Consider the following 12,831-nt stretch of genomic DNA (forward strand, 5'->3'; position numbering starts at 1 on the left):
GCATCAAGTAGACTCGGAAAAACGATATGGTCACCTATGACGCTTTAGCAAGTTGTCTGTATGGACTAGCAAATTTACTTATTTTAGTTTCGTAAAAATGCTACTTACTATAATTTCTGTTCAAAAAATTAGAGGTAATTTTAACAAATATCTTTTAAAATAGTACCATTAAAAATTTTTACGTCTCAACATTAGCCTATTAAATTTTACTCTTTTAGAGTAAGTAATTTGACAGATTATTATAGATAATTTGACAGATATCACTGGTGGTAAGTCTCCGCTCGTCCGCGGCGAGCATAATTTGACAAAAACTGTTTAAAATTTGACAAATTATTATTTATAATTTGACAGATTATTATTAAATAAGTAACCTATTACAACAAAATGGTAGAACCCCATAAAGATGCATTTAAAGGTGATTTTTTGCATTTTTCTCATAAACCAAATGATCCAACCAACTCGTCGAGCCTAAAATTAATAGATTCAATGTTACTTCAGTATTATATCAGACACTGTCGAATCCCAACAGGAAACCTCCTATCATCATCGAGCCCACCACATCATCAAACTAATCTCTCAAGTCTTTTCTTGTCTTTGTGGGATGATTTTTATTTCATGTTGTCGTATGAATAGATGATGAGGGATTTAACTTAGAGAAAATTGTTAGACTTACTTTAGAATGTATGAATTTGTTTTTTTATCTCTTACTTTTAATTAATACTTTTTTAACTAATACAATTATTTAAATAAAAAAATATTAATCAAGAGTGAGATAAAAATACAAACTCATGAACCCGAAGGATATTTATCTTTTTTCTTACTTATGGCTTGAAAATGTGTATATTTGTTATTTTGAGCATGTCTTGTGAAGTTTAACATGCTTTAAGAGGTTCTGATGACAGCCAAAGCTCAAGCCAGTCCAATTATTTTCAATTGGGTGATATCACTTCATCGGATTGGATTGATTACAATTTAAAGAATTCTTACAAGAAAATTGTTTTAAGTTAAAGTTACCCTTAGTACATGAGTTTGAATATTTACCATTTACTCTTAATAATACCCTTTTGACTAACTGATTATTTGACTAAAAACAATATTAATCAAGAAGCAAAAGTCAAAATCCGTACAAGTATTTTTCTCATTTTCCCAATTCTTATTACATAATTGAATCGGATATAGATGCTGAAAAAATGTTGGTTTTGATCTAACGTCCACCAACAAAGGAAACAGAAAGAACGAAAGAAAGAAAGGACAAGGCAGTGGATGTGATGATGCTTTTGTCGAAAAAACTTGACCAAGGTCCTCAAGCATGTTTGAGTTTCCTTGTTATATTGATCCTTTTCCTTTTTACACTCTTTTTTTCGCTACAGAATTAGCTCACTATCTTTTCTCATATCAAATTCTTAGCAGTAAATATATACTAATGAGTATAATTTTCTATAGTTCATCTTTTGTGACTTTATCTCTGGCTTTCAAGTGTTTGTTGATGGATCCCGCCAAGTCCTTCAAGCTGGATTTCGTAGAAAGTTTGATCTGTAACCACCAGAAAAGATTCTCGATTGGGTTAACCATGGATTGTGACCATGTTATGACGTGGAAAATCGAAATTAGTTGCGAAATTACCGGATTCGTTTTATCACCAGCTTTGTAGAACAAGAGTGAAGGATAGTCAACAACCTGCATCTACAAAATCATTAATTTCATTTGAGCTGGATTTGAGTTCATTTAGCATTTATTGATCCATTAATTTGACAACAAAAAACAAAACAACTGAAGTTTTTCAAAATACTTACATGCAGCTTCGGATGCTCATTCATTGCAGCATCAAATCTTGCAAATACTAGATCTGAACCTCTGAAGTGCTTAGCTAACTTCTCTACTTGCTTGCTTGTGGTCTCACAATTGATGCACCATGGTGTGAATACCTATTTCGTAATATTGAATACGACGTTTGCAATTATTTTCCTCAACCAAAAACTTGAAACCATTTTTTTTAAGGGGGAATTGCGTGGTTCAAAAGACGCACATTCTATCCAATGAGGAAGCATAGATAATAGATACAACATACTACTGCTAAATATCAAGACAGGATGCTTTGCAATTCGAGAACTAGACAAAGGGAGTTCAAAATTCAGCAACAAGGAGGCAGATAAAAAGGTGGTAATAAAATCATACCTCCAGAAGAACGTTTTTCGGACTATTCAAGACCAAATCTTCAAATGTTTTTCCCACAATGACCTGGATAGTCGCATCTGTCTGCAATTTCCACAATCACGAAGATAATATCAAGATTGCAAGTCTCGTATAAAATGCAAACAAAATGTTTGATGATATATAAGACTTTCTTGGATGTGAACTACTTATGGATTTAAATATACATACACATATACATATGTCTATATATATATATATATATATATATATAAGAAATTCCCTCATCCTCTTTACTGAGAGAGAGGAAGAGAGAGAGGCTCACATTATCAGGGATGGGCTGTGATTTGAAGTACGGAGCAGGAGTACCATCCAGAAGCCTAGAGCAGAAGTCCTATAAAAGCAAATTACAAAAACCACATTAGCCTTTCAGTTTTTCTTGGTAGATATTTCTTCATAATGAAAACTCAAAAGAAGAAGCACCATCACCTTTATGTTGCTTGGTGTTGGATCTAACTCTAGGAGAAACTTGGAGCTCATATGATTATCAAAAGCAGTCACCTGTAACAGAGCAGAGAGGAAAGGATATCATCAATTTATGGATCATTGAACAAAGGAAACATACATAGAGAAACAGGTACTTAGTAACAAAGGGACTAACCACAGTGTCCTTTGATTCTTCAATCCCATATAAGGTTAAAAAGGGCTTTGCAAGGTTTTCATCTGAGATGTCGATATATATAAACAATATCTGCATGAATGGATTAAATTAGGAAAATTCATAGCACAAGAAGTTGCCCAATTGGTTTGAAAGCTTCAACTTTTATTCTCATTCACTACCTTTGACTTGAACTTTCTTGCAACATCTTGGAGAGGCTCAAGAAGTTTTTGGAAGCTATCCTCCTCTGCAAAAACAATAACCTGGACAGCAATGGAAAATTTTTGTTAATTTTAGTATTTAGAAGCATGTTTTCCCATTGAAAATTCTGTTGCTTGCAATAGTTGCTACTAGTAGAACAAATATTCTAATGTGAATTCTTATCAACAACTAAGTCAGTAAGTCTGGAAAGTTTCATCTTAAGCAATCTTTAACTCAAGAAGAAAGTTCAAAAAATGCATCATTGAAAACATTTCCCATATGATTACTCTAAACTCTAAACTTTTCTGGTATGGGTATGTTTTTGAAAAAGAGGCTATTACAGAGGCTGCCAGTTGTCGGCTCATTTTAGATAGACTAGTTTCAGTTGACATTTTTCTTGTTTTCTTTTACAAGTTAAGCAACTCAGGTCACAAAGTAAAACCTTCATAACAACTTCCATTACAAAATAATAAAAATAACAATTATAATAACAACAACAACAAAGGTTGGTTTATAGTAAGTTAAAAGAGAGAAGTGGGTAAATTGGGAAGTATCACTAACCTGAAGCTTAACAGGACTGGAATAAACTTTGACAGAATTTATCTCCGTCAGTTTAGTAACTAATGGAAACTTGTTGTACTCTAAAAACTGCAACAATTTATCCTTTTCAAATGTGGTCCCTTCTGCGATCACAAACATATAAGGTTAGCAAACTCTGGCTGACAGCCATAGTTCATGTAGCAATGAAACACCAGACTGGTGCACAAGGCCAAGTCCAAGAACTCAAAATATGTCTCTTTATGTTATTTACAAAATCTCCACTTGTTCAATGTAACCGGGCCGAAATAATACATATTTATCACGTCAACAAAGAGAACCACAAATGAAAGTCTTCAACACCCCACAATAAACGACATATAAATGAGAAAAATTAAAAATTATCAGGAAAAAGTAATTGAATATGAAAAAACAAAAAAAAACAAAAATTGTAGCAATATGGATATTCGGCAACTCACCAAATGCCGTGTATCTTTCTGGCTCACTTTTGACAATACCAAAGAAACTTTTGGTGGCCTTAATATCAGGGAACAGAACTTTGGCAACCTCAATGTTGTTAACCTCAATAAACAGAATTTCATTGTCAGCAATTGCCGCCTTCACAAATTCCTCATAATCAGGTCCCTGCAAAAGTTGAATGGCATATAAAGAAGCCGCTTAATTTGTCCATAACTGAAAGCGAAGCTAAAACATATCCGTTTAGTAAGCCAGAGTCCTAGTTTTCATTTTTAATGAAGGAGCATCACATCTATGAGTACAACAAACACAAGGAAAAAAAAAAAAAAAAAAAAAACGAAAGTAACAGCAAAGTGAACATCTTTGCAATATTTCTCAAGTAATCAACTATCACAAACCTTGAAATTTTCGAAGAAACCAATTGCAAATGTATGGTACTTCTTGACAACTCCTTCTGCCTCGGCCACAGAGTTTATTCTAGTCACAGGCACACCAGTCTTTTTCCTTGCCCATATCACTATTTCTTCCCTGAACCAAAATTCACCATGAACAAGAAATAAAATAAAATAAAAATCATAATCAACAAGAACCGTCATGTGTTATGTAGTGGAGCCTAACTATTGCACAGCCCGCGGTTATTTTTAGACAGATTAAAGACGTGTCAGGTGTGATTTCTCTTATAATTTTTTCCTTGGTGTTTTTGCAGCGCTTAAATGCGAACGTAGCTCGCGCATGAACCGCTATAAATTTTCCGTATTATTACCTAATTAGAACAAAATTAGGGTGACCAATTCTTAACATAACAATTCCACCATTAACAAGCATATGAAAAAAAAAAAAAAACACGACATTTCGATCAAAATTTGACGAGGTAAAAATCGCTTACGCAGAAAATCCACCGGAGTAGATTAGAGAAGTGCCATTAACGAAGAGAAGCAAAGTGGGAAACCCTTTGATCTGAAGAAGCGAAGCGGCTTTGGGATATCGATCGGCGTCAAGCTTGGCCATCAAAAGGGGACTCCCCAATTCCTTGAGCGAAGTCGCGGCCTGTGCGAATTGAGGCATGAGCTCGGCGCTTCTCGGGCACCATGGCGCGTAACCCAGAACCAGAACGAACTCATTCCCTTCGACGACCCTCTTCGTGTTATCCCCGTTAAGCTCAACCACAATTCTCTGCGCTTTCGTCAAGAGCTCGGCTTCCGAGGATCTAACTCCCTGCTCTTGCTGTTCTTCTTCTTGGTCTGCTTGTTCGTCCAATGCCAGTAATTCCTCGATGCCCTCCGAGTCTTCGTCGTCGCCATTGACGGGCTCGGAAGATAGGACGGAGGAGGAGAGAGTGAATAGTAAGAGAAGGGTGAGGGTGGAGAAGATTATGAATCTGGAGGTGGGTTTTGTCCTGGACATGGCGGTTTGTGAGGATTTTGCAGAGGGAAGAGCAGCACTTGCGGATCTTATGAGATCTGCACTGTCTCTGTGTGTGTGTGTGTGTGTGTGTTAATTAATGTGGCAAGGCAAGGTCGTGGGTTTGTTTGAGAGTCTTCGTTGGGAGTTTTTATTATTATTATTATTATTATTATTATTTGTTCTTTTATGCGGTGTGGTAAATATGAATTGAGAAGATCCTAGTTTACAGACGCAATCCATAAAAATGTTCAAAAAGTGAAGTAGATTAGTATCAGTCAAATATTTTTGACGGGCGATTTTGGACGGTCGGACTGCCACTTTGATTGCCTTGATTGATGGAGTTGCCTTCTTTTTTTTTTTTTAATTTTTTAATTTTTATATTTGTTTTTTTGGCTATTGATCTATTGTTATCGCCACACACACACGTTTAACGACTAACATCCATTTCATTAAAATAAGTAAATATATGAATAAATGAGTCTAACGTGCATAGCATATTTCCAAAACGACAATGCGGTTCGTCGGTTCCAGATGAAACGACAAACTATACTTTTACTACCCAAAAACGACATCCAACAAAGAATTAAGTGGCTTGTCGTTTCTAGGAACGAAGGGCAACTCGCTTTTATGAATAACGACGTGTAGTTTGTTCGACTTGGTAGAGTACTTTTACACCGATAGTTTCGGGTCGTTTTATTTTTGTTCTAAAAATTATAAAGTCTAGCGTGCGTGCCATAGTTCTTTAATGCCACAATCTGATGTCGTTTATATCTATAATGGACAGAAAAATTGATTGGGACCGTCATGTCGTTTCGCTTAACAAACCACAGGCACCTTTTCATAGACAACGGAATGTTCTTTGTTCCATTTGCTAAAGTACTTCGAAACGTATAATGACAGCATTTTACCGTAAGAAAATTAAACGAAACATCATTTGAGGCACATTTCCTTAAAGCCTACATGATCAATGAACAACATTTTCTCCTCTACAAACGACATTGAATTATCTCATTCTCAACGACAAGTCCTTTTTCCAAATGACAGAAGATTGACTGAACCCTCTTGTCGTTTGTAGGAACAAACAACACTCAACTTTTTTTAGAAAACTTATTACTGTAGCAAATTTGTCAGCAAGCCGACATGTCCTTTCATAACAGAACTTTTGAGTAGCATAACAAACGCCATGTCGTTTTGCTTAAATAACGGTGTCAAAAATCTGGTATTAAACGACAAGAAACTTCAAAGGTGAGAACGACCTGTTGTTTGGGAATCAATATTCTTTTGTAACACTATTTCAATTAATCCCCATATATACACATATATTTTGTTTTGTTTTGCACCCAAAAAAAACCGAAAACTGAAAATAAATGTAGTTGGATAGGGGGTAATCCATTTCTTTGGCCTTTCTTTTTTATGTTTTTTCCCCTTGGTTTTCTTTCCTCAATAAAATTTACAAATGCCTCTGGAATGTTAGGTTCCGTTTAGTAGGAGGGATGAAGAAGATGAATGATAAAAACTAGAAAGAGTTAGAGTAGTGGAGAATATAAAAGATGGAGAGAATTGTGGTAATTCTTTATGTTGTTTGGTATGAGAAGAGAAAAGTTAAGAGATGGATAATGATTATTTATAAAATTATTATATTGCCCATTGTATTATTTAGTAATAATTTTTTTAGAGAGCAAAATGTACTTTTCATTTTAAATATGAGGAATTTGATGAATCCTTCCATCAAAGGAAGGATTTAAATTTGTAGACTCAAAAGAAGAACCTCTCCCATTCACTCATTCATCTAACTAAATAACGGAATTGTCTTTACCCCCAACATACAATCATAAAAAACAAAAAAAGCATACCTTTTTTTCAATCATTTCCTCCAGATTAATTTGGACGGGACAGAATATTTCTCAATGGCCACCTTGATTCAACACAGAAATCCATTCCCTGACATTTCCAGTCCCACTCTACGACACGAGTATAATAACAAAAATAATACATATATCAAAACAAGTATACGTATAATTGTATGTGCACACATAATTTATTCTGCACAAAAACCTTTTGCGAAGACTCAGGAGAGAGCAGACGACGACAAGGGCAGTGAAAATAACTCAGTCGTATGTGCAAGAATTCTTCTTGAACTTGATGGGTTTGGTTCTAGTGGAATCGATTATCACAGGGCAAGAAATTTGCCTCTTGTGCTTTGTCCTCACCAACTTTCCCACCACATTCCCTCGTGACCGAATCTCGAAGTTTAACGTCAACGGTACAACGACACCGTTTTGGGACACCGTTAAGGTTGACCCAGCACCGTACAGAGGAACCTTCGTTCCTTCCAAGTTCACCAGCACACTTCTTCGGCTCTTCCTTGGCTGATAATATTTCTTCAACTGTAATCACAAAATACAAATATTAAACAAATGGAATTAATTGAAAAAATTCTTCAATCGGGTGAGGAAAAAAAAAAATACTATATTACCAGGAAGGCTCTGCTTTAAATCATCAAATTCGGTTAGTTTTGTATGTTTTTTTATGTGATTTTAACCGAATCAAACGTGACAGAAAAGTAGTTTTACCTGACCAGTTGCGACGGTTATCTCTGAATAAACAAGATTCATGGTCTTTGAGCTAACGTGAATGCCAAATATTGTGGCTGGGTTGTAGACGCTGAGTTTTAGTGATCCGTTCACCGTTAGCATCTTTGTTGGGACCCCACTGAAGTCTGAGCCTGACCCAACATAGAAGTTATTCACTGCGAAGCTCTGCAAGGATTAAATCCGGTTTTTTTAAGGGACTTTTTTCTTTCTTCTTTTTGACGAAGAAAAAAAGTATGAAGCTACTAATGAACTTCATGTGTTTCAAAAGATTGAGTAGTCAACAATACATGTAATGTCAAGCTTATGAAAATTCCGAGTTAGAGAAAAGAATCTAAGACCCTTTTTTTTCCTTCTTCTCTAATACTAAGACCACCAATCTATGAGCCAAGTAACTTCACTCTCATGAACTGATTTCTAAATGATACATAATTTTAATATACTCTTATCTCCTTAATAAAAGAATACCAAATATGTGAAAATTATACCTTCTTTTACATTATATGAGTCCATATTCTACTTCTTTACCTCTATACTATTCTTACAAGTGCTAGAGAGAACTTAATTTTAGAACACTGTTAATATAGGTCCAGAAACTACATAGTACATACCTAAAGAGCAAAACAATATCCAATTCTCACAAAAACATCACCAGCCACATATCAAAATAAAATAGATAATTTAAACAAATTGTTCCTATTTCCAATTCAATGGCCTTTCATGATAAAGGAATGAATTGAAAACATAAAAGAGAGAAAAAAAAAAAAAAAAAAAACCCTACTTAAAACAAGTCTAATTAGACATGAAATTGAAAAACAAGTTTCAAAACTTGGCATGCTTACCTTGACGGTAATCTCAGCTTTGAAAGGCCTACTAGCGCCCCATATGATCAAGCAAAACACAGTAAAGAGCACAAAGAAGCTAAACAAAGCGATTAAGGCCTGCACACGCCTAGGTAAGGCCTTGTCCTCGAGATCATCATAAGGCCCTTCCTCCAATATCACATTGCACTCCGGCCACCCCTTGTCGTTCCTGCCGTGTTTTCTTCCTCCGCCTCCTTTCCGCCCCGATGACGACCGGAATATCCCCGAGAACCGGCTGGCCGACGAGTTCCTCGAGTGGCGCCCGAACGAGGTGGACGAGTGCGACGGCGACTCCATCGGGCTGTTGTTGTAGATTGGCGTCGCCTGCATCGACGACGACGACTTGTCCCCGTCGTGGGAGTCCCTCGACGGGCTCTGGACATAGTACACCGCCCGTTTCGGCGACCGTGAAGGCGACGACGGGGCCAAGCTTGTGATATCCGACTCTGACTTTGTTGAAATCATCTTCACTATCCTATAATTCTATAACAAAATCATACATTACTAGTTCTTAAATATGACAAGACGAAAAAGTGAAGAAATTAGAATAAAGAAGCTTTGTGAAATTGAAGTATTAACACACCCGCCACTTGTAGAAGATAAAATGCTAATGGTTTTCCTATGAGAAAGAGGAGAGTGCTCTGTTTTTTTTTTCAGAAGACCAATTGAGGTTGATAAACAAGCCACGCTTAGTAGAGCCAAAAGAAGGAAAGCATAAAAATATATATGATATATTATTTGGCTCGGAACACAAACCTTTGGACCAGACTTTGTTTCTCTTGTTCTATTATTATTCCAAGCTCTTTTTAAGTCTACTATTAGTGTTAAGTGTCGGCAGAATATTCGTGCACATTTTTTTATTTAGTGTAGGTTTGTGAATAATATGCTCCTAGTCAGTAATGGCCTTTTTTTTTTTTTTTTTTTTGTTTGATGAGAGTTTTTGACAAAGAACCTAATAAGATTCGGAGTTGAGTGTTTGTTTCATTATTTATGGTCCACCCACTATTACTGTTTGATTGTTATTTTATTTATTTTTTTGGTTGCTAAATGCCAAAGACAGCTCGTTCTTTTTTGTGTCTTCTTTTATCTCTTAGTGAGTGCGTGACTGGTATTATTATAATATCCTTTTCTATTATTGTGGTTTTCTTAAGATGTGGATGTGGATGTGGATGTGTCACTTGTCTTGGCAACGTGGAAAAAAGGAATAAAAGATCTACTGTTTTCGTTTGTTTTATTAATCAGGCAAGGAGAAAAGGTCTGTGTGTATTGCTAGAAATGAATATTGTGTATTTTGGATAATTAGTAATTAGTTGTGCGTGGGCCATTACTCAATATCATTTTTTTAAGCGTAATCATTTTGAATAATACTTTTAAAATATGTCATTTTCATCAATAATTTTAATCCAATGGATATGTTAATTTTTAAATGTTAGATACTATTTGTCGTCAAACTGATCAATGTTCAAAACAAGAAATAGAAATTGAAAATAGCGTAAGAGATTGCCTTATTTATGATCAATAAAGAGTGAGAATATAACCACCAATAAGTTTGATATTGTCATAAAAAAAAGTATTTCATATTGGAAGGTGAGAAATTCTTTTCAAATAAAAAAAGGGATCGAAATCATTCAATGGCCAACAAAACATACTGTCATACGTTAAAATCCCAAAATTTAATTTAGGGTTTTGCGATTGCTAATTCTCAATTGAAAAAAAAAAATAAAACGTATTTTTTAAAAGAAATAACAGATAATAGGGGAAAAAATTACGATGGGACTATTTGAGAAACAAAAAAATCGAGAAAAGAAAATTAGACTGAATATTTTTATATTTAATAAAAAAGGAGTGAAACGGTTCAAAAAAAAAAAAAAAAAATAAGAGGAGTAATTGAGAAAGACGACGTGCCATATTTAGGAAAAGAACGACTTGCCGTACCTTTGTTGGTGTCGTTTGACTTGAGACTAAAACACGACTTGTCGTTTTCTTCTTTAATGTAAAGAATTAAAAAGAGTGTTTGGAAGCTGCTCTATTATATCAGAGCCAGGTTTCGATCCTGGGACCTGTGGGTTATGGGCCCACCACGCTTCCGCTGCGCCACTCTGATTTGTTGTATGTTTTAGTAACTACATTTTTATTTAAACCTTTTTATTTACTAAAGCTAACAAAAGACCAAATTTTGTAGGAGACGAGGCGGTGCATCGGTGGCACCACGTAATCAGCACCAACAAATTATCAATTAATTTTAGCAGCAGATTTTTCAAGAAATAAATTCATAATTATTTTTGATTTACGTATATTTTTTTAAAAAAAAATATTATAATAAATAATAAATTATAATTCAAATCAAATTCTTAAATTTTTAAACTAAACGCACCGAAAGTCCTCCCTCGCGCTTAATCTCGGCCTCACCAGCTTTATCCACACCAATCGTTATCCTCGTGATACTGACAAAAGCGAGTGAATGCAGAGAGATACTCATCATCGTCATCGATCGATGTATGGAAATTAGAATCTCGGCTAACGACGTGGACAAACTCCCAAAACTAAAGGAGAGAAAACGACACATAAACCTAAGTGATTGAACCATGTGCCACCACCTTATTATTATTTAATTCTATTTAAAATTAAACTCCTCCTCTACGTTTGGAGATCGGTAAAAGATAAGCTCCCGAGTCTGGGTTAGGTCCTTTATAAAAGCCTCCTTTTTACTTTTCTTTTCCTTCTAATATTTTTTTTATATATATAAACACACTTGGTGATATATAGGAAGAAGCTTCAAGAATAATTGCAGATCTCCAACTGGTCTTAGGGAACGAGAGAGAAAAGAGAAGAGAGAAGATGTTGGAAGGAAAAGCTTTGATTGAGGACACAGATATGCCGGTTAAGATGCAGATACAAGCCATGGCTGCTGCTTCTCAAGCTTTGGATATCTATGACGTCTTTGATTGCAGATCTATTGCTGCCCACATAAAAAAGGTCTCTTCTAACTCTCTCTCTCTCTCTCTCATTATTGGTGTAAAGATGAAAATTTTATATGTTTTATAAGCTGAATTTTTTGATTTCATGTGACTACAGGAGTTTGACAAGAGATATGGACCCGGTTGGCAATGTGTTGTGGGATCAAATTTTGGGTGTTTTTTCACTCATTCAAAAGGAACTTTCATCTACTTCACTCTGGAGACTCTCAGTTTCCTCATCTTCAAAGGGGCCACTTCTTCTTCCTCCTCACCGTGACTCCAAGACAGAGCATTCTTTTAACAGCAAAGAAAGTTGGAGAAAAAGAAATGAAATGAAATGACCTTTCTTTCTCTTATTTTTCCTGAACCGGTTGATGATTGGGTAGACAAAATTGGACAGGGAGACTAGAGAAAAAAGGAGGGCATTTGACACTTTACGGCAAGTACCCACATGGTCATGTGGGGGCTTAGCTTAGGCTTTGTGAATAAAAAGCTTGTAGTGCTTCTTTTAGTGCATTTCAAATTGTCTTCTCTGTTTGTATATATTGAAGCTTTAACTATCATCCTATGTTAATTAGTGTTCCAACTTTGATGGGTCACCTTTTCTTTGTTGATGATTGATTGCTAGGAAAGCTTATAAAAGAGGAAAATAGATGCAATACATTGTAAATTTGGATCCCTGCAAAACAAATCAGCGGTTGCATAATATACACTTTAAGCAAATGTTGCTGGTATTAGTATTGGAAACACAATGCCGAAGAGCTGAAATCAGAGACCTAAAAATGTAATGGGTCTATTTACAGTTGCATAAGTATGTAAAATTGATATAATCTTAATAACTAATAATGGAAACTGCTAGCTTTAACATTCAAAAACAAACTGAAACAACATAAGTATCCTTCAACAATATCAAATGACGGGCGTTAAGGACAACATAAGTATCCAAAGTGTCACTCCCCAAATGGGGGGGGGGGGGGGGGGCGGATCGCCGC

The 12,831-nt window shown here is 35.4% G+C and overlaps 3 protein-coding genes and 1 non-coding gene across 6 annotated transcripts; 1 reads left to right on the forward strand and 3 right to left on the reverse strand.

Moving 5' to 3' along the window:
* Positions 1–1,126: 1,126 nt before the first annotated feature.
* LOC21408871 (protein disulfide isomerase-like 1-6) lies at positions 1,127–5,564 on the reverse strand. Of its 2 annotated transcripts, none has more exons than XM_010099772.2 (12): positions 4,911–5,564; positions 4,423–4,552; positions 4,027–4,192; positions 3,572–3,693; positions 2,992–3,072; positions 2,813–2,902; positions 2,641–2,712; positions 2,477–2,545; positions 2,176–2,256; positions 1,794–1,925; positions 1,624–1,677; positions 1,127–1,533 (listed from the first exon to the last, which is right to left on the reverse strand). In XM_010099772.2, the coding sequence occupies exons 1-12, from the start codon at positions 5,426–5,428 to the stop codon at positions 1,438–1,440; spliced, it is 1,611 nt and encodes a 536-aa protein (XP_010098074.1). In that variant the 5' UTR covers positions 5,429–5,564; the 3' UTR covers positions 1,127–1,437. The 2 variants fall into 2 exon arrangements, with proteins under 2 accessions (XP_010098074.1, XP_024022503.1); XM_024166735.1 differs by having other exon boundaries at positions 1,624–1,683.
* A 1,617-nt stretch (positions 5,565–7,181) lies between these two features.
* Positions 7,182–9,529, reverse strand: LOC21408872. Of its 2 annotated transcripts, none has more exons than XR_002902360.1 (4): positions 8,862–9,452; positions 8,002–8,187; positions 7,484–7,815; positions 7,182–7,389 (listed from the first exon to the last, which is right to left on the reverse strand). XR_002902360.1 is itself a non-coding variant. In XM_024166765.1 (4 exons), the coding sequence occupies exons 2-4, from the start codon at positions 9,345–9,347 to the stop codon at positions 7,537–7,539; spliced, it is 951 nt and encodes a 316-aa protein (XP_024022533.1). In that variant the 5' UTR covers positions 9,348–9,365; positions 9,466–9,529; the 3' UTR covers positions 7,183–7,536. The 2 variants fall into 2 exon arrangements, 1 of the variants encoding a protein (XP_024022533.1); XM_024166765.1 differs by adding an exon at positions 9,466–9,529 and having other exon boundaries at positions 7,183–7,815; positions 8,862–9,365.
* Positions 9,530–10,914: 1,385 nt separating this feature from the next.
* On the reverse strand, positions 10,915–10,986 carry TRNAM-CAU. Its single transcript has one exon. It is a non-coding gene; the product is annotated as a tRNA-Met (tRNA).
* Positions 10,987–11,577: 591 nt separating this feature from the next.
* On the forward strand, positions 11,578–12,425 carry LOC21408873 (dynein light chain 1, cytoplasmic). Its single transcript, XM_010099774.2, has 2 exons — positions 11,578–11,858; positions 11,958–12,425. The coding sequence occupies exons 1-2, from the start codon at positions 11,721–11,723 to the stop codon at positions 12,114–12,116; spliced, it is 297 nt and encodes a 98-aa protein (XP_010098076.1). The 5' UTR covers positions 11,578–11,720; the 3' UTR covers positions 12,117–12,425.
* Positions 12,426–12,831: the final 406 nt, after the last annotated feature.

Source organism: Morus notabilis, unplaced genomic scaffold, assembly GCF_000414095.1.
Source record: "Morus notabilis unplaced genomic scaffold, ASM41409v2 Scaffold307, whole genome shotgun sequence".
Lineage (NCBI taxonomy): Eukaryota > Viridiplantae > Streptophyta > Magnoliopsida > Rosales > Moraceae > Morus > Morus notabilis.